General features: G+C 46.7%; 1 protein-coding gene across 1 annotated transcript in view; it reads left to right on the forward strand.

Annotated features, from left to right (window-relative positions):
• FAM168A (family with sequence similarity 168 member A) overlaps nt 1–8,920 on the forward strand; it is an 87,883-nt gene extending 78,963 nt beyond the window's left edge. Inside the window, exons 5-7 of the mRNA XM_007940961.2 lie at nt 5,482–5,624; nt 7,166–7,340; nt 8,808–8,920. Coding sequence (XP_007939152.1) covers nt 5,482–5,624; nt 7,166–7,340; nt 8,808–8,920 — 431 coding nt within the window. The remainder of the gene's footprint in view (nt 1–5,481; nt 5,625–7,165; nt 7,341–8,807) is intronic.
• Nucleotides 8,921–20,646: the final 11,726 nt, after the last annotated feature.

Consider the following 20,646-nt stretch of genomic DNA (forward strand, 5'->3'; position numbering starts at 1 on the left):
GAAGACACACTATGTGAGCAAGGTATGAACATAGAGTCTTTAGAGCAGAAGACACACTATGTGAGCAAGGTATGAACATAGAGTCTTTAGAACAGAAACTATCTACGCAATCAGATTGGTCACATTCATCTTTGGACTCAGTGGGGTGACTTATGCCTCTACCCACAAATCTGATTTTGAACACAAAATGGCTTCACTGGTTAAAATTAGGACGAGTATTTAGAAGTTACTGAGTAGCATTTTGACTCCATATAAGGAAGAATTTTGTGCCTTGTTGGAGCTGTCTAGTGAAGGAATGGCTGCCCCACGTAGGGATACTGTAGACTAGACCTGAAAATCTGTGGTTCAGTGAATTATTAATTATTAAGTAAATAGATTAAAAGAATCATTTATATTTTTTCCCTTTCTTTAAAACACTCAATATCACTTTCTCCATAGTTATTGCTCTTAGGTGTAAACATCAACTTATGTTTATACGGCATGATTCTTATCTTCTGGAAAATATGCTTTCATAACCACCCTTTCATTAAACCTAGACTGAAATCCTATTGAGTTATTTGGGTAGATTTTCATACCAGTTTGATAGCTGAGGCCCAGAGAATTAATATGCCCAGTGCAACCCAACTAGTAAGCAATACAACTGGAAAAAGATACTCAGCCAGGTTAAATTTCTATTACTGACTTTTTTCTTGAGATTAATTTTGTCTCTTTAAGAGAGGGACAGGAGCAGTAGATTTTTTCCAGATACCTTAGGTGAAATTGACTGAACATCTTTGAATTTATATATGCAAATGGGCATATCCACACACATATTCTCCCTTACCTATATCTACATGTACAGGTGCAGATGTCTACAGACCCATCTACCATCATGGAGGGGGGAGTGGTGGTTCAGTGATAGAATTCTCACCTTCCATGCAGGAGACCTGGGTTAGTTCCTGGCCAGGCACCTCAATCACAGCCACCACCTGTCTGCCAGTGGAGGCTGGTGTGTTGCTTTGGTGCTGAACAGCTTTCATCAGAGCTTCCCGGTTAAAACAGACTAGGAAGAAAGACTTGGCAGTCTACTTCCAAAACATCAGCCCTGTGAATCACAACATACAGCAGTAATCTCATCCTTTTGTACATGAGACCTCCACGAACTGGGGTCTGACCTGACAGCAGCTAATACCACCACCATCATGTAGCAGAAGGAGGCTTCGAATGGAAGCCCAAAGAGATAAATTCTAGAATTGGTTCTGTGTAACCTTGTATAATTCATGCCCATGCTCTACACCTTGGTTGTTCCAACTACAAAATAAGGGGAGATGCTCTCTAGCTATTGGACTTCTCCATCTGTGACCTTGGTGCTGTGTATCCAGTATCCTCTACTCTGGCAAGGACCTCCTTGCTAGCCACATTGACAAGCAGCTGGCCAACTCTCTTTTGTTCACACATCTCTAGGGATGGGGTACTCACTCCCTCCAGTGGCAGCATACCACAGTTAGAAAGTCTGAGTATAAGAAGGCTATGCCTTATATTCTGTTGAAATCTTCCTGAAGTCTCATTGAAGTGTTCAGTTTCTCTCCAAGATAAGCCATCTCTGTCCCTGAAAAGGACCAAAATGTACCCCTCTTTCAAGGGTGCAGTGTTTGAACCTTTGCAACTTCTTAATAGATGTGGGATTGACTGCCCCTCCTACATTCACAAAGGTCCCTTCCAGCACTCAGATTTTGTAGGACGCTTTGACAAAATCAGTTTAGTTTCACCAACACTTGCTTAGCTCATTTGTAATTAGGTCTCCCTCCTACTTGTTTAGCATTTTCCTAACAAGGAGACTTGGGAGTTGAACCAAGATTCAGACATGGAGCTTTGTCTAGACATACAAATCTGATGAGCAGTAAATCGATTAGTCTGAAAGGTATCCATGATATGAGGATCGATGCCTGATGCCTTTGAAAGTGGTAGAAGCCCTACAACTAAAAAGATTTATGGCAGTGCCAGAGGATTGAAGAGAGGACTGAGTAGGTTTTATCTTGCTAATGTACATGTTCTCTTTATTGTCCTGTTTGATGGAGCCTAAAATTATGGTTAGGAATCTGAGCAAAAGAACAAGCCACCATAAACAAAGCCTCTTTCACAAGACAGAGCGGCAGGAGTTAGTGATTAGATTCTTTTTTTCACTCATGATAACTGCCTTTAGTGAAGTGGGGAATCAAGAACCAATACACCAAATGCCTGAGAATGGATTGCAGAGACCTGACACTCAAAAAGGAGCTCTGCCCAGAACGTTGTCAGCCCTGAACTCTGGGGTCCAGCTCAGTACTGATCTGTGCAGTTTTGGAAAGGCCCTGCTCCTCTGCGCTCTGAGTTCTTCACACTGCCGTCGAGTTAGATCTTCCAAAGTGGTATCGCTATGGAAGTAGATTGCCCAACCTTCCTTCCGAGGAGTGGCTGGTAGGTTTGAACTGCCAGCCTTCTGGTTAGTAGTCAAATGCCTTAGGCACTACACACCAGAGCTCCTGAAACTGAGGCGGTTGAATTCAAATGTAATGTCTTAAGACATTTGAAAGTTTAATTCCATAACGATCAGATTTAGGTAGAATTTCTTTCAGGTTAGCCAGACATCTAGTGAGTGAGTTGAGTCTAAGTTCACCTGGGCAAAGTCCATGAGTTTTTTGCGTCAAGCCCAACAGCACCTTTTGCTTTTATGCACAAAGTAACAAATCCTAAATTTTATGATACCCAAGGTAGCTCAGGCAGCAGCCCCAGGGAAATTTCCAGCGTTTCCCAAGGATGTGGACAGGACTAGTAGTTAATTGTAGACAGTTCCCTGCAATGATTTACCCATAACATCTTTCTGAAATACTCAGACTTATAATGTCAGCATTAGAAAAATCATCTGATATCATCTAATCCCACTGAGGATGTTCTCTGAGAGAAGAGTTGACCTGAGTCAGTGACAGAGTCAGGATTAGAGCCCGGAACAGTTTCTGTAGCCTCATGTAAGATCTTCCTGACACAAATGGAAGCTTAAGAACTATTGTAGAGGAAGGAGACTGATTCCTGGGTCCTTGTGAGCAGTGGCTTTCTCTTTTGGCATCTACTTGTTATTTTCTGTGAAATGTTTGTGATTGGTCTAAATGATCTCTAAGATCTCAGGTGCATTGGTAATGCCACTTCTCCCACCTCAAACGGTTTGGACAATATCAAGGCCTTTTTCTGTAATATCATCTCTTTGACTGCCAGGAATGTTTTGGCTTCTGATTTGTATACTGAGTGTGTTTGTATCTCATTTTATAACATAAAGAGAAATATTCTAGACAAGGCTATTCTTAGATGTAGAAACCAAATTCTACTGTAATCTCTTCGAGGCTTTTGATCTTCCTCTGAGGAATAGTCTCAACACTTTGTAATATGGTTGTCCTTGTGGCATAGAGGGAGTAGTGCAGGCTGCCCCGAGGAAGATAAAAATTCCAGAGCAAATTCTTGAGGACCATAAAGGAAGCAAGAACTGCTGGTTTGCTAATGTGAAAGAATCATAAAATCATAGTATTTAAAACCATAAAATTTTAGAATCTTAGAATTCTGACATGTATGTTCCAAGTGGGAACAGACCTTAGAAGTCATAGTTTAACCTTTCTGTTGTAATCTTTCAGACTAGCCTCTGCTTGCGCACCCCCAGGACCTTACTATCTCTCTAGAGAGAGTGAGAGAAAAAAATAATAATAGCTAACCTTTATGAAGTGTTTATAATGTGTCAAGCACTGTTCTAACTGCCTTGTACTTATTAATTAATGTATTTATCACAGTAACCCTTTGAAACAAGTACTATGATTATTCCCATTTTGTAGATGAGGATACTGATATGTAGAGATTCTACAGCTATTAAATAGCAGAGGTGGAGTCAGGACCCAGTCAGTCAGTCTGGCTGTAGGGCATACTTAACTACTACTTAGTAAGATGCTTTCATAAGACAAGCATCTTATGCTTCAGGGGTGTCCTGCTCTTCTGCCTAGAAAAGAGATGCTCTCCACTTTGTCAGGACTCCCCACACCTTAATTTATTCCTTTAAATTAAGGGTTGGCACACTTTCTGTAAAGGGCCAGATAAATATTTTAGGCTTTGCAGGCCATGTGGTCTCTGTCATAACTATTGATATAGCAGGAAAGCAGCCATAGTCAGTCCTTAGTGAATGGGCATGGCTGTGTTACAGCAAACCTTCATTTACCAAATTAGGCTACAGTCACAAAAATGACTAGTCTGTTTTAAATGTTAATAATATAAGTAAAGTATTCTATGATGCAATAAATTTGGGAAATGTAGTCTCCTACATATTGCTGTCCAGTGAAGTGCCTTGTCTATTCTGCCCCAATCCCTGCTTGCAGAAACAGCACTTTGGAGCTAAAAGGGTCCTTGATGTGAGCATTTTATAAGTGGAAGAGCTGAGGTCCAGAGAAGTTAAGTGATGTGTCGGCTGGACCCAGTCAGGACTGGGTCCACAGAGATGAACCAGCCCTAATACCACCTCATAGGTCTCTATAACCAAGGTCCCCTGCCATTGTCCCTTCAAGTCAGAAATAAGAGGTTAGAGTCTTCAGAAGAATTTCCTAAAAAGGCCTACCTTCATTGAACACCAGGATTCCTTGTCTAAAGTGCAAAGGTTAGGGTCACTTGATCATCACTTGAATTCCATAGAAATCATTCCACTTTATGATTCTCTTAAGAACACAGCCTTATTCCTATGTGACTCATGTTTCAAGTTTTCCCTGTGAACACAGGATCTGACTCTTCCACAGGATTCAGAGGCAGCACAAGTTGTTTATGTGGCTCCTTGGGGCCTGACTTCTCAGCTCCAGCCCCAGCTTTTGTCCACCCATGGCTTGGGTTTCAGGCAGATGTGGACCTTTGTGATCTTTGACTTCCAGCTCTGTAGGTGTTTTGCATGGAATTTTCACCTCAAAACTTGGTAGGAAGTCCAACAAGAAAGAGAGATAAAAGGAGAAAAATAATAGAGAGTTAAAGAAAAAGCAAGACAGAGAAAAATGGAAACAGCAGTAGAAGACACCCTGGAGTACTGGGTGAGGAGACAGGAAAGGAGGAAGATGGGAGAATAGCATGAAAGAGCGAGTAGGTTGAGGATCTTTCACCTGTGGGCCCCTGCCTGTCTCCCACCAGATAGCTCAGATTCCAGCCCGTCAGAGCTGAAAGGGTCCTTGAGAGATCATCTGTCCCAGCCTCTTCTTTTATAGACAAGGGCCCTGAGACCCAGAGAAACAAAAGATGCCCAGAGCCACACATGAAGCCTGTGCACCAGGACTGAGGGAGCTGCCTCTAGGGCCAGGGCTCTCTGGGAGGAGCCCTGTCCTCTGTCTGTTCTCATCTGTGTTTCCAGCTTGGATTCAGCTTATCTTTGTCTGGGAGTCGTGACTGGGACTTGGTGCCTTCCAGCCATGCTGTTCTGCTAACTAATTAGAAATCTCTCTTATTGCCTTGGTACAGGATATACTGCAGGGACACCATACAAAGTCCCACCGACCCAGAGTAATACTGCTCCGCCCCCCTACTCCCCATCACCCAACCCATATCAGACGGCCATGTATCCTATCAGAAGTGCCTACCCCCAGCAGAATCTGTATGCCCAGGTAAGCACATGTGGGAGCTTGGGCCCACCTCTTCTGCAGGCAGAGGAGCCACCAGCCAGGTGGGGTGGGATCAGATGGGGTAAAGAAGAGAGAGAAGGCAAGCTCATGGCTCAAGCCCACTGTCACTGTTGTATCACTGAAGCCCGATCTCTAGTCTGTCTACTCCCTCACTCCACCATAGCCCCCAGAAGTGTGATGCATGAAGTCATTTAGATTAATAAAACCCAGAATGTCAGAGGGGCAAGAATCCTTAGAGAATATCTAGCTGGTTCAACCCCTTTGGTATACTAGTAGGGAAACAGAAACTCAGAGATGAGAGTTACTTATCTTAGGCCATACAGTGAGCTTATTGGTTGAGCCAGGGTGAGACCCCATGTGTCTTGGTCTCTCTCCCTACTACTCCACATCTACCTGCCTTGGTAAAGTCTATGAACCAAGTGGGAAGGAGAATAGTGTTGAGGCTCTGCCACCAGTTCCCTGTTTGACCTTGGGCAAGTTGTTCTTTCTGCGCCTTAGTGCCCCCATCTGGCCTCTTTAAACTGGAGAATGTATGTTCTGAGGGGATGACTATGAGATAGGCATTATATTAAGTGCCAACATACTCACGACACATTTTTCTGGAGTGACAACTCTACATACAGTTTAAGTGGTGAGGAGAATACTTTTTTAATTTCAAAAAACAACTATATTATAGAGTAGAATGTAAAACTTTTAAAATATAAAACAATAGACTGGAGATAAATTTTTCTCATATATGGTAGGCTACTTTGGACTGTAGTCTTCAACCTCTTAGGTTACAAACTCTCATTCTGGGACTCTTGGCATTATTTAGTAGAAATAGTTGAGAAGCTCTGGATTAATATGATCTTGAGGGCCCCTGTCTATATCCTCCCAGAGGTCAGCAGGCCTATGGACTGTGGCAGCAGGAAGCAGCCATGTGACCCATTCAAACCAGTGTCTCCATCCTCATCCTTTTGCCTAAAGAGAAATAGATAGTAAGAGACATCTAGGCAAATGCTTTCCATTTGTGACATACTTTCGGTATGTACAAATGCCAGCATTTGCACCTGTGTGATGATGCAGCTACTAATAACCCTTCATGTATATGCACTGTGCTCTGGAGTTCACTAAACACATTCACCACGTTATTAATTGATTGATTATAGTTCCTGTCTCTAAATTGTAGGCAGCTTATAAAAGCATATTATACTAACAAACAAAACATTTTAAAATGCTAAAACCAGAGCTAAAGAAGGAGAGCTCTCTTCCCATCAGATCATCACAGCAGCCTTTGGAGCAAGGTGGGAAAGGGTCATAAGCCCCAATTTTCAGACCAAAAGCTGAGCCTGGCACTGAACTATCTACAGTCATGTAAGGTAGAAGCAGAGCCCTGGTTGGAACCCAGACCTTGTGTTCCTGGCCAGTGCTTCTTCTACCCCATCCCTTAGGATCTTGAAAGAACAGAATCTCCCTCTTCTCTCCTCCCCATGTCCCACCCCACCTCTCCAAATGCCCGTGTGACCTTAGTCTCTTTCCCCCAGGGAGCCTACTACACACAGCCGGTGTACGCTGCCCAGCCCCATGTTATCCACCACACCACGGTCGTCCAGCCCAACAGCATTCCCTCTGCCATCTACCCAGCACCAGTTGCCGCCCCCAGGACCAACGGTGTGGCCATGGGTATGGTGGCGGGCACCACCATGGCAATGTCAGCAGGTGAGGGTATCTGCATCAGTGTCCGTTCTTCTTCTCCAAGAACTCATAATGGAGTGGAGAACACAGTCATGGAATTGACTGCAAAACATAGCACAAGACATCTTGTTATCTAGGAGCCCAGAGAAAGGGCCCTCTCGGTCTGTCTCAGGGTTGAAGGAAGCTCTCACAGAGAAGGGCATGTTGAGCTAGGCCTTAAGGGGTGAACAAGGCTTACCAGGTAGATGAACGAGGGCAGGGCAGTCCAGGCAGAAAGGACATGAGTATGGCATGTTCACAGAATGGAAATGGTCCAGGCACTTAGAAAATAAGGATATGAAATTGGGAGAGTAGCTGGAGCAGTTGGCAAAAATAAGATGGTAAAGAGTCTTGAATACTTTCAGGTGCTGGAGCAAGTCAAAATGTTTAAGCAGGAGAAGGATGGGTTTGATTTAAACATTCCCTCTGACTGCAAGGTGGAGGCAGGAAACAAATGGGCCTTTGGAGAGGCTGTCAGTTTAGTTTAGGAGGAGAGATAATGACATTAGGACCCTGGTTGCAACAGGGAACCCAGAAAGAGGGGGTACAGGGGCAGTGCTATTTAGCAGACAGGATATTAAGGACCTGACCAGTAATTAATTGACTTATGCTACCTTGATGGTGGATGGTGGGAGGGACACCAGAGGAAGAGCAGATTTAGGGACGTCTGGATGTGATGAGGGGAGCTCTGGTGGCATAGTGCCTAAGGCATTTGACTGCTAACCAGAAGGCTGGAGGTTCAAACCCACCAGCCACTCCTCAGAAGGAAGGTTGGGCAATCTACTTCCATAGTGATACTGCCTCAGAAACCCAAGGAGGGGTCGTTATGAGTCAGATCCAACTCCACACAATGAGCTTGGTTTGGTTTGGTTTTGGATGTGTTGACACCCAGGGAGAAATAACTGTTGGCATTCAGATAAAGAGCATGAGAAAACAAGAGAGTGATGAATAACCCTTAGAGACCCACTCATTAAAGAATCCACTGGGTCATGATCAAAGGAGGAGAATACAAGGGAAAGAAGAGTGGGCAGGAGGTGGGAGTTTGGATTGTATTCTACCCTTAATGTGGTAACTGTTGAAGACCTCTCACTCCCAGATCAGGTCAGCAAGCTATTGACTGTTTGTTCAGTATCAGCCTTGTTCAGGTTCTGGGGACCAAAGAGATCCAAGCAAAGCCTGCCCTTAAGGAGCCCCCAGGTTAGTGGGAAGTGGACACACAAACCAACAATTACCCCTCAGTATGATACTTGTAACTAGAGAAGTATACAAAGAAAAGTAAAGGGGAGGAAGCTGAAGTAGAGTGATTGATTCTGTCCCTTGAGCACCAGGAAGGTTTTCTCTAAGGACATGAAGCCTGGCAGAGTAGAGAAGGACAGCAGATCATCAGGTAGTCCAGGGGGGTTGTCCTGGCACAGCTTTGTTGGATTTATTCTTCTTTGTCTGGATGCTTAGGTACCCTGCTGACTACACCCCAGCACACTGCAATTGGGGCACACCCTGTCTCCATGCCAACATACAGGGCCCAAGGAACCCCTGCGTACAGCTACGTTCCCCCGCACTGGTAAAACCTGCAGCCCATCCAAGTGAGTGGGGCCCAGGGCAGGGGGAGGTAGGAGGATGAATAAATAGAAAAACTACTTCAAAGCCCCTGGCTTGGGGCTTAAGCACAGGTGTCATCAGGTGGCAGGCAACAGTTACCAGTTGTTTTCCTACTCCAAATTCAGTAATAGCACTCTTAAAAATAGCTATCACTTTACAAATATTCTAGATACTTCTCTCATAATCCTGACAGTAGCTCTATGAAATAAGGACCATTAGCTCTCTTACGTATAAACACACCACTTAACCAGTAAAAATGAAGGTGGGACTTGAATTCCACTCCTTTGATTCTAAATTCCCTGCTCTTTGCCTTATAATCTTCAGACATCTTTTAACTGTGGGCCCCATTCTTCAAATGGAATCTTATCTAAGTCACAGTTTGGCTCTGGTTGGAGCAGAGTGGAAAACTGGAGCCACTATAACCGCTAGCTTCCCCTCTGACCTGAGCAGCTCCTGAAGTAGCACCAATGAACTGCAGGGCTTCAGAGATGTCAATGTGAAATCCGCTGCCCTGTCTCAGTGTTCCCTGCCCTCTACCTCCTCCAGGAGTTCTTGATACTGGAGCACAGTGATTTCCTTGGGTAGAAGCAAGCAGCTTCACTGGGGAAGTACAGAGGGATCCATTTGGGGGTACTCCCCGGACGAGGGAGGGCAACCAGGTGCTTACTGAAGGAGCCATAGGAATATTGCTGTCACTAATGGCTTTCCTCTTCTTCCCCCAGATCTGGAGTCACACATTGTATGCAACTACTCAAGTCTTACACAGGTGCTGGAGCAGTTCCCTAGCAGCACCACCACCTCTATTTGCAAGAAGAGACAACGGAAGTGCAAGGGTCACTTTATGCATCTTTAGTAGTTTTGGTTTTAATTTTTGATTTTTGTAAAGCTGCTTTTTCTAATCTCCTGCCTCTCCCTGGCTCCCCATCTCTCCCCCACCCCTTAGCCAGCTACCCTTCCAGCTCCACACACTCTACCTGACCTGCCACATCCTTTCTGCTCTTCTTTTCTTCCCCAGGCACTCAGTCCCCAGGGATCCCAGTCTAGTGGCAAGCAGTGAGTGGTGTTTATTGCAATGGTTCAACTGAAGGCTTACTTTCATTTGAAGAGCATAAACAGATGTGGCCCTTGGGTCCAGGGTAGGAACTCAGAGCTATTGAGCAGGCCACATCTCTGGGGGAATTGTTTGTTTGTTTGTTTATTGTTGTTGTTGTTCTTTAGGGGGGAGGGTGTTCCTAAGCAAGATTAGTTGAGGACATTAACATGTCCTGACACAAATATCTTTTGAGAACCATTGCAACAAACCAAGAACAAAACCACCTGATTCATGTAAGAGTGTTAACAGCAGCTTGATACACCAGGCTGAGTTCCTGGGAAAAACCAGAATTTTCCTTGAGGGAGGGTGGGGGAGGGAGAGCAGAGTGGGAAGGAAGAGGGAAGAAGGGGAGAGTGATGCTTTGTTTGAAAGGTCTCTGGCCAGATTGGGCCTGGACCTTCTGATTTGCACAGTGATGTAAACTGACCTGGCACTTCCTCAAAAGGTGATTTTGACCTCAGACAACATGCCAAGCAGCTGCAGGGTGGTTGGGACCCCAGCATCCCAAGACCTTGGAAGGCCAGGTGCCCTGGGTAATCCAGACCTTGGCCTCTGAGCCTTCACGGACCCACTCAGATGAGGAGCTTCCTCCTGATTGGAATGGGAACCTATGGCATTTCTCTCCCTTTCCCTCAGCCCTTCCCGATGCCAGGGCTCATCTGTCCATGGGGCTGCAAGCAGGCCAAGCTCTTGGTTACCTTGTGCCATTCATGGCCAAAGTGAAGGGACCATATTCCAGGTGGGTGCTGGCGGCTCTGAGGTCATGATAGTGAAGGAAAAGCAATAGCAATAAACATTTCATAGACTCATGGATCTGAAGGGACCTTAGCAATCATCTCATCCATTCCCTTATTTGACAGATGAGGGAGCTGAGGCCCAGAGAAGAGGAAAGGACTTCCTAGACCTTGCAGTAAATTAGCATTAAATGCAGCCTTCCTACCTAGGGGCACGTTGCCTACAAAAATTTACCTAGGAATGGATTGGCTTGTTTTTTAGAAAATTAAGTCAGCAGTGCCCACATCTGGCAGACTCTGGAACAGTCTCTGGGCTTTTGTTTCTGCTCTTTTCCTTCATGGTCTCCAAAGACCAGGGTTGAAGACTGGGTGGAGGCCGCTTGGGGGCAGAGGATGGGAACAGAAAATGCAAATGAAGTAGCAGCATTTGGAAATTCTGTGAAGACATCTGCAACTTTCCTGCTATACCTGACTCCAGCCCTAGGAGAGGGAGCAAGTGGGCTGGCTTGGAAAGGAGAGGCCATGATTTTAAGACACTAGCCCCTCATTCTGTGAGGAGAGGAAGAGGAGATTTCCTGAGAGGAGAGTGGGAGCCATCAGGAGAGGAGGATGAGGATGAGGCCCAGGAGACATAGGCTCATCTGGGAGAAGAGGTGAGGTGCCCCAGGGACAAGGAGGCCCCTACTGGTCTCAGCCAGGAGCCTGGGTTGCCCACTGCTCTCCTGCCTTCCAGTGCTTGGCTGGGCCAGCAACTCCTCTGAGGTGGGACAGGAACCTGGCATTTTACTATACAAAATGGGATCATTGACAACATTTGGGACTTTTAATTATCTATTTTTCTTTTAAATTTGTGCAAACTTGGATATCTCCCTACCCATACCTCCTGTGTCTCCTTAAAGGAGGAAAAATATGAGAACAAGCCCTTGGGCTGGAAGGACCTCAGAAGCTGCCCAGCCCTTCTAGGAGGGCAAAGGCCCTTCAACATCCTTGGCTCAGAGCCAGGAGTTTGGAGGCCTACCCTCCTGGTCTTCAGGGAGTTTCAGGACCAGAAAGGAAAAAGCCAGCTGTTCTAAATGGCCTGCTTAGTTCTGGGATGCTGAAGAGCTTTGGTTTTGAAACAACAGAAAATTTTCCAGTGTTAATCCATTTTTTCCAAATACTTCCACTCACCTTGGTTTTATAAGGGTGGGTGAAGGTTATTTTAGATTATGTCATATGTGTTTGAAAAATGCCAAAATAATAATACCACTTACAGGAAACCTTTGTGTTTGTCAGGTGCTTCATAAATTTCAAAGCACTTCACAGCCTTTAATTTACCGGCCCTGAGAGAGAGACAGGGTCAAAGTTATTAACCCACTGGACAAATGAAGAAACCCAGCTTATAGAAGGAAAGGGAACTTGCTAGAAGAGAGCAGAACACTGGTATCCTGATAAGCCTCCCAAACCCTGTTACCTCCAGGTGGGCTTGAGTAGAACCAGAGGGGAGGGCGGGGGAAGACCTAGGAATGACCTTTTCACTTTGTTCTATGAGTAAGTAAAAAATCTAGCATCTGGTACGTCACAGTTCACAAAGCAATGTCACATTCATGGTCTGGTTTACTCCTTTCAACAACCCTATGAAATAGAGGTTATTCCTCCCATTTGATCCATGAGGAAACTGAGGTTCAGAAAGGTAAAGTGACTTGCTAATAGTGAGCAAAGCCACTTGAATCCCAGTCTGTCTGCTGTCTTTTTCTCCTCTATGCTAACTCCACACACAGGCTCATATACTCAAGCATCTATGCTCTGCATCCTGTTGTAGCCCCTGGTATGTAAGTCAAGATCAAAGAGAGGTCCCAAAGCAAAAATAAAGATACTGAAAGGCTGTGGTCTGAAAGGGCCCAGGACCAGCACTCCTTTTTTTACTGTGAGCACAGAGTTCAGCTGGCCTCATCCTCTTGCCGTGACTGAGATCCACAAGCCTGGCCAAGCTTGGGGAGTTACTGCAAGGGGACTGAGCCCAGGAGAACAGGCAGTAGTAGTCTGGCCCCCAATAAGATCACAGGAATCTATAGGTATCATCCAAAGATTTATGAATTGCCCAAAGGTCAGGCTGGGCAGGAGGTCAGAGCTGGAAAGGCGCTCTCTTTGTAGGAAGGTGCAGGCAAGCCGAGAGGGCATGTTCATATGACATAGCAAGCTGCAGAGTGGGACTAGCATGCAAACCCCTATCTCTGTCCCACTCCACTGCTTCTCCCCACATGCCATAAGCATGGTGGCCAGGATCAGAGGTACCCTACTTCTGCCTGATTCCCTCTCCTCACCAGTCTGGGGCCAAGGAAGTTGGAGTCTGGAAGGTGGAGTGTCCCAGGTGGCGAATGCCTGAAACAATGTCTTGCCACATTTTTTGAGGGGGCTGTGTATTTAATTTCTTCCCCATGAGACATGACACTTGTTGCTCCTTCTCTCACTCTTGGCAGTGAGCCCACAGTGCATATCCCTTTTCCCAAACGCACTCATTCTGTATTCAACAGGGACACACACACACACATCTGTCCAGAGCTTTCCTTGTGTACAAAGTGTACTTGACATTGATTGCCAGAATCCCCATTTTATAGATGAGAAAACTAAGACTCAGTGGCTTAAGAGACTTGCCAAAAGTCACTCGGCTTATAAATGAAAAGAGCCAGGATTTGAACTCTTCAGTCTTTTCCTCTTTATGCTGGCATCTGCTGGGGCTCTGAGTGGCAGGCATGAAGGGATACATGGTCTACCCCAGGGTAGAGGAAGGCTTAATGGAGACTTGGGAAGCTTTTGTCTTCCTGACTAAGCAGGGGTTTTTTTTGAGTTTTTGCTTTGAGCCAGGGCCTATGGGGAGCCCTGGGACATATCCAACTGACAGCACAGGGAGGATGAGTATTAGCAATAAAAGGCCTAAATTGAACATAGCTCTTTGGGGTTATGATGCCCAGGCCTGAAAACAAATTCCTTGGCAGCCCAAGCCATCCTTTCCATTGAAAGACTCATTTCTCTGGGATGCCTGCACACCCTTGCTTTCTTACTCCAGAGAGCCTGGCCACTGTCCAAATCCACTGGAGTGACAATTCAAGGGGAGCTGGTGTGGTCCTGAACAGCCAGAAGCATCCTGGACTCAGGTCCCTGGGCTCGCTTTCCTCATGGGTAAGAACCAGGACCGAGAAAGACATGGAATGAGTAGGTGTCATGCCTCCCTCCCCAACCCTCTTTCTCTGGCTTCATCCAGATTTTTCCAAATGTAAGATATTCCACTCCCAGAGATCTCCGGGGACTTCTTTGGAGCGGCTTACTTTGTTCTCAGGGGCCTTCAGAAATCAATCATGTGGAGCATCATAAAAATAAGGCAGGTCCCTTGGATACCCAAGTTGTTCTGGTGTTCTCATTATGTAGACTGGACATATCCAGGGGCCCAGCAAGGCACTGGCTGAGCCAGAATGGGAGCCCAGCATACCACATTCCTATGGTTCTGCTCTGCGACATGAGAGGGAGGGGCCAGAGGGGACAGGTCCCACTCTGGGCCTTATGGTCTTAATCACAGCATTCTGGCTAACTCGGTCATTTTAGGTCTCACCACGGCATATATGCTTCTCAGTAGGAGTGTAAGTATGTGGATTTCACGTTCTCTGTTCCACCACATCACTACAGGGTGTAAATCCAGAGACAGGAAGGTCAGCTTGTGAGTGGGCAGGTGGGAAGCAGGCTCTGTGCCAGTGGATGTGCCGTCCCAGGAAGTCCAGACCTGACCCGCCTTGCAAGAGGATTGCAGGGAAAGGAACGTAGCCAGGCTACAAATTCCGCACGTGGGCCTCTTGAGAGCTCAGCCTTTATCCACATACCATGGTGGCTCCTGGATCCGTCCTTTACCCATTCATGCCCCACCTCCCCCAGTCCTATAAAGCTCCTTGTGTTTGGACTTAACTATTGCATGGTTCTAGGCCTTTAAAATTCCTGGCAGGCCAGCTTCAGCATTCCATGGGTCAACCTTGCCTGAGCCAGACTTGAGTTCCTCTCCCTAAATTTCTCCAGTGGGAATTTGCTATTCTGCATGCTGTTGAGTCTAGCCCAGAGGCCAAGCAAGGAGCCCAGAAGTTGGAACTGGCTGCCACAAAACCAGAAAGGGAAACTATGGCCCTCACTCACTTGTAGCTGTGTTCATAGTCCCTGGGTATCCTTGCTCTGGCAGTAAGGCCCTATACCATTCCAGCCCCTGGTAGATGGGTGTTCTTCCTGAAAGGAACAGTTACAACAACCTTGCAGAGAAGTACCAGGAATCAATGGGTGAAGTCACCTTTGGGTCTGACCCCAGCAAGACCAGCATCTCCATGCTTCAGCCTTTCTCCTCGTGCCTGGAGTCAGAGAAAGAGTAAGACTGGCCCAGAGATCTCTGTTGAGGCGACCAGATTGTCTAGATCTATGGTGTGACTCAACTTCCTCCTCACTAAAGGAGAGGTAAGGCTAGGTCTCTAGCAACTTGGAGTTGTCTGTGATAACCGTTAAGGGTCCGAGGGTCTGTCCTCTCACCTGACTTAAGGCTTCTGCATCCCTGTTTCATATAACATGACAGAGACACCTGTTCTCATGGCATGTAACATCCCTGTGAGAGAGCATTGTATATGATTTTGTATTTTTTAATTCATTGTAATCTACAGGTTGGAGTCTAATTTTTAAATTTTATTGGAACTCACATTTTAAAAAATAAAACATTTAAAATAATAATAATAATAAACCTTTGACCAGTGTCTTCCACGTAGTTTGATCAAAGGTGTTTTTAAAACACAGCCTGGATTGTAAAGATTGGAAAGCCCCATGGCCTCACTTGTGTGTATGAAGTGTAAATCTGGTTTTGTTTTGTTGTTTTGGATTCTTTTGGGTTTTCTGTTTTGTTTTGAAGATCAGATAGTGATCACTCTGAAAGATTGAAGCCAAGAATTTGTAACTATGATACTTACTGTAAGCTGTAGAACATTCAATAACTATTAAAAAGTTTCCAAAAAAAAAAAAAAAAAAAAAACTTAGGTGACCAGATTGAGTGGTTCTTGGGGGTGGAGGCTACAGAAGGCTCAGGAGACCACCTCCTGGGTCAGTGAGTTCCCTGCGCTTCTCCGCAGTTGATTCTAAACTTGTTTTCATCCATCTAGAAACACCTGTGCTACAGTTCATAGCAGATGTGGCAGGGGCCTTGTCAGGTCTCACAGCTGACAGGGAGCTAGGAAGTGGCAGTTTTGGCACCCTGGACCAAGTTGTGTGCTATGGGAGACCAGTGAGGCTATTAACGGTAAGGGCTGATGTTAACTGTGCTCACGTCCGTGCTTGTAAATGCAATCCTAACCACACTATGTAAGGGCAGCTCTGTTGGCCCTGCATTTTCCTGCCTGTCCTGGAGGAAGCAGTGCCTGAGCTTTCTTAAAAGATAAATGTGCCAGATGGGAAACCAAGGGAGGGGCATGGTAGTTTGTAGTTACAGGAGGTGACCATGTTGCCTCCATCCAAACACATCAGATGCTGTGAATTTTTATCTCCTAAATCTCCTGACTCTGGGCAAAGCCACTATCCTAGTCCAGGCCTGGGAGCCTTCTCCTGGTCACATGTCCATCATTCACTCTGCCAGTTCATGGCTGTGCCTCCAAGTAATTCAGCCTCCTCAGCTGGCACAAAAACAGGTCTAGAAGCTAAGTGACTTGGCTCACACTGCACCAGTCGCCATCGAGTGATTCCGACTCATGGTGACACCACATGTTGCAGAATGGAACTGCTCCATAGAATTTTCAAGGATGTGATCTTTCAGAAGCAGGTTGCTATTCTTCTGAGGTGTTTCTGGGTAGGTTTAAGCCACCAACTTCTTGGTTAGTAGTCTAGTGCTTAACCAGCTCACCAAACCAAACCTATTGCCATCAAGTTGATTCCAACTTGGTGACCCCCATTGGGTTTCCAAGGTGATAAATCTTTACAGAAATAGATTGTCCCTTCTTTCTTCTGTGGAGCAGCTGGTGGGTTTGAACTGCCAACTTTCTAGTTAGCAGTCAAATCTCTTAAGTACTGCATCATCAGGGCTCTTTATCCAGCTCACACTACACCTGTAATTCAAACTCAGGACTCCCTACCAAACCTCACTCTGTGCTAATATAGCCCCCCCTTCCCGGTCTTCCCACCTGTCCTTGACCTGACTTATTCTCCCTCCCTCTGTGCAGAAAGCACTGTCAGAGTCAGGGTTAGGAAGGCATCTCGGGCCACAGGCACTGCTGGGGCTGTGTCACAGCAGGCAGGGCAGGATGGGAATTTTTCCCAGGAGCTCAGCTCCAGGTTACAGTGGCAGTGCTGATGACCAGGAGCAGACCAGCTGTGACCTGGGCCACCATTCTAGCCTGTAGGGTAGGGGTGAAGTAATGAGGAGGGGTCACACACAACTCTCCCTGCCTCTAGCTCTTTCATCTGTTGGTTTAGAGGGGACAATCCTGGAAGGTTTCCAAATGGAGATAAGGGTGGAGGCCCTGAAGCCCAAGGGCCTTGTACACACACCACCTGATCCCTCAGCTTTTCATCCCTCTTTTTTTGAGAGCTGACCTCAACACCCCCAAGACAAAGGTGAAGAAACTTGAGGCAAGGGCTGTGTCTTTCTCATCAACCCCACCCTTGCAAGCAGACAAACTTGGGGTGGGCGTGGTCTGGAAAGGAACAGAGTGCTTACCCTGGGGCCCAGCACTGGAATGAGGATGTCTGTTACCTGGAAGTCTTCATCATGGCTGGTAACTGGGGTTCACCCCAGGCTTGGTGGGCAGAGAAGGGGAGAGGGAACCTGGAGCCACAGTTCTGCCTTCTTAGGGGCAAGGAGGGAGCTCTGGTGGCATAGTGCCTAAGGCATTTGACTGCTAACCAGAAGGCTGGTGGTTCAAACCCACCAGCCTCTCCTTGGAAGGAAGATTGGGCTATCAACTTCTGTAGTGATAACGCCTGGGAAACCCAAGGAGGGGTCACTATGAGTCAGATCCAACTCCACGGCAGTGAGAAAAAGGGGTAAGGAGGCTGAGGCCAGAGTGGGTGGGGCCAAACCTCCCACCCCACTCTAGGTGCCGTCTCTTGCTGTCTCATGCCCTCCCTGGCCCAGAATAGGCAGTGTGTTATCCCATCTCTGGCTGAAGAGGAGTTGGGCTGTTGAGTGGACAGCCAAGTTTGAAAAGCCAAACCTTGAGATGCAGCTGCACAGGGGAGTGCCAGGCCCACCCTGGAGGCTGCAGGGAGCATTTCCTTGGGTGCACTGGTGATACACACTCACTGACGTTGAGTCATTTCCAACTCCACAACCCCTCCTTGGGTTTCCGAGGAGGTATCACTACGGGAGTGGATCACCCAGTCTTCCTTCTGAGGAGTGGTTGGTGGGTTTGAACCACCAGCCTTCTGGTTAGCAGTTAAATACCTTAAGCACTAGGCCACTGGTGGCACTAGATCCCCTACAAATTATTCTAGACTTCTGCAATCTTTGCTGCTCCAGAAAATTTCCAAATTCCTCTTGTTGTCTAACACCCACCACCATCACCACCGTATCCCTGCCCCTGGTCTTGCCTCCTCTCCTAGTGCAGGTGAAGTTCTATCTCTGGTGTCCTCAAGTACCTCCATCCCTTTCCTGCCCACTTAAGAAGCCTGTGTCTAGATACCCAGGGGAGAGATCAAATCTCAAAGCCCATCTGCCCAGTCTGCCCTGGGTGGGAGTGTTCTCACATGTTGCTAGGCCAGGCCTCCACCTTGGCTTCTGCTCTGGAGAAGCCGGACCTCCTCCAGTCTCAGCACTGCTGCCCCTTGGCCCCAAGAGACTGAGCCACCACGGCCCCCTCACTAGGCAGACCTGAGACTCCCCAGGTTCCATCAAGTGCCACTCACTCTCTTCCTAGTTCTTCAACCTTCCTCCCTCTCATTAGCGTTTAAATGTGTCCCTTTCTTTAAAAAAAAAAAATAATAATAATAATCCTATAATTTAAATTACCTTTTGAAGAAAGAACCCTCTCCCAGATCCATGAACTTTCTATAGGTGAATCTTCTTTTGTTGGAAAATATAATTCAAAACTATCAAATTTTGAAAAAATAAAATGAAAGATTTATTAAAATTAGCTTACTCTCTAGTAAAGCCTCACCAGCCATGCCTGGCACACCCAGGCTTTTGCACGGAGCTCTCTGCATGCTAGCATTGGCCCCATTTCCTCTCCACCCTCTCCCACTCAATCCACTGGGACCTGGCCCTGACCTCACTGCTCCCTTGAGGTAACTCCCACCCAAGTCCCTGCGTTGATTAACCCAGGGAATGCTACAGCTCAGACTGCCAACAGCACCTGGCCTTGTGGCTTCGTCCTGTTCCCCACACTCTCGTCCTTCCCTGGTTTTCCTCCTACTGCCCTGGCAGTGCTTTTTCTGCCATGCCCCTGGAATAAACCAGGGCTCTCCCCTGGATCTTAACCTGGGACATGTCCCCCACCCCCTAGCCCTATCCTGGCATGTATGTCCACCTGAATGCTTCTAGGTGGTTTAGTAGCCCAGGCAGGACTTGTCTCCTGAGAGCTTTGGACCTTCATACCCAGGTACCTCGGGTCCTCCCACAGGGCTGTTTCACAGGCCCTGACTGACACTCCTGCCCCCAAGATAGCTACTCTTGTTGCCTCACCCAACTGGCCTAGCTATCCCTAATCCTTTGACTCACATTGTATTACCAGATCCTAGCAGTTCTGTCCTAGGAATCTCGAGTCCGTCTGTTTCTTTCCATCACAAGCATGTAGCTTGACCACCATCATCATCTGTCTGGATGGCTGCAGCAGCTTCCTTGTGATACCCCTACCCCTGTGGCTCCTCCTCTGCCCTTTCTGCACACGGAGGCCAAGAGGGAGCTGCTGTATCTTGCTTCCCCTTCCTAAGCCTTTCCGAGGCTCCTTGGTGTAAGGCCAATGGCTTTCCAGAGCCCATGTGGCCTGCCTCTGCTGCTCCTTGGCCTCAGTCTCTAAACTTCAGTCACACTGCGATTCTTCCAATTTCTCCGGTTCTTCATGTCTCTTTTGATCCCTGGCCTTTCCATCTGCTGTTCCCTCTGCCCGAACATAGCCCCACCTCCCACATTCTCAAGCCTGTAATGTGTCTTTCTTACCCACCTTCATCTGCTAGGTTCCACACGACTGTCACTTCCTGTAGAGCCATACTGTCCAATATGGTAGCCACCAGCCACATGTAGCTTTGAGCACTTGAAATACGCTATTTCATATTGAGATGTGTTTTAAGTGTAAAAATACATACCAGATTTCAAAGGCTTAGCGCACACACACACACACACACACAGAACATAAAAGAGCTTATTAATAACATTTAAATTGATTTTACATTGAAGGAAAACTATTTTGGATATTACTGGGTCAAATAAAATATTCTATTAGTGTTATTAAAACTAAGTTCATTGTTTCTTTTTGGAGCCCCAATTAATGGTCTTGGCTGCTAACTGGAAGGATGGAGCTTGGAGTCCGTCCACCCAGACGTGCCTCAGAAGGAAGCCCTGGAGACAAGTCAGCCACTGAAAACCATACGGGCACAGTCCTACTCTGACACATAGTCGGCTGCCACAAATTGTAATTCACTCGATGGCAACTGGTTTATTGGTCTTTTTACTTTTTTAAAATGTGGCCGTTAGGATGTTTTACATGGCACTCATGGCTCACGTCCTGTTTCTGTGGACAGCACTGTCTTCACAGGCTCCCATGAGACCCACATGAGGTCAGGGACCTCCTCAGGACCATTGCTTCATGCTGCTGGCTTCCCACCTGCCAAGGAGCAGGTGCTGGGAGGGAGGGATGGTCTGTCCAGCGCACAGTACACAATCCAGTGC

The sequence above is a fragment of the Orycteropus afer genome, unplaced genomic scaffold, assembly GCF_000298275.1.
Source record: "Orycteropus afer afer isolate SDZICR_OR568_19922 unplaced genomic scaffold, OryAfe1.0 scaffold00074, whole genome shotgun sequence".
Taxonomy (NCBI): Eukaryota; Metazoa; Chordata; class Mammalia; order Tubulidentata; family Orycteropodidae; genus Orycteropus; species Orycteropus afer.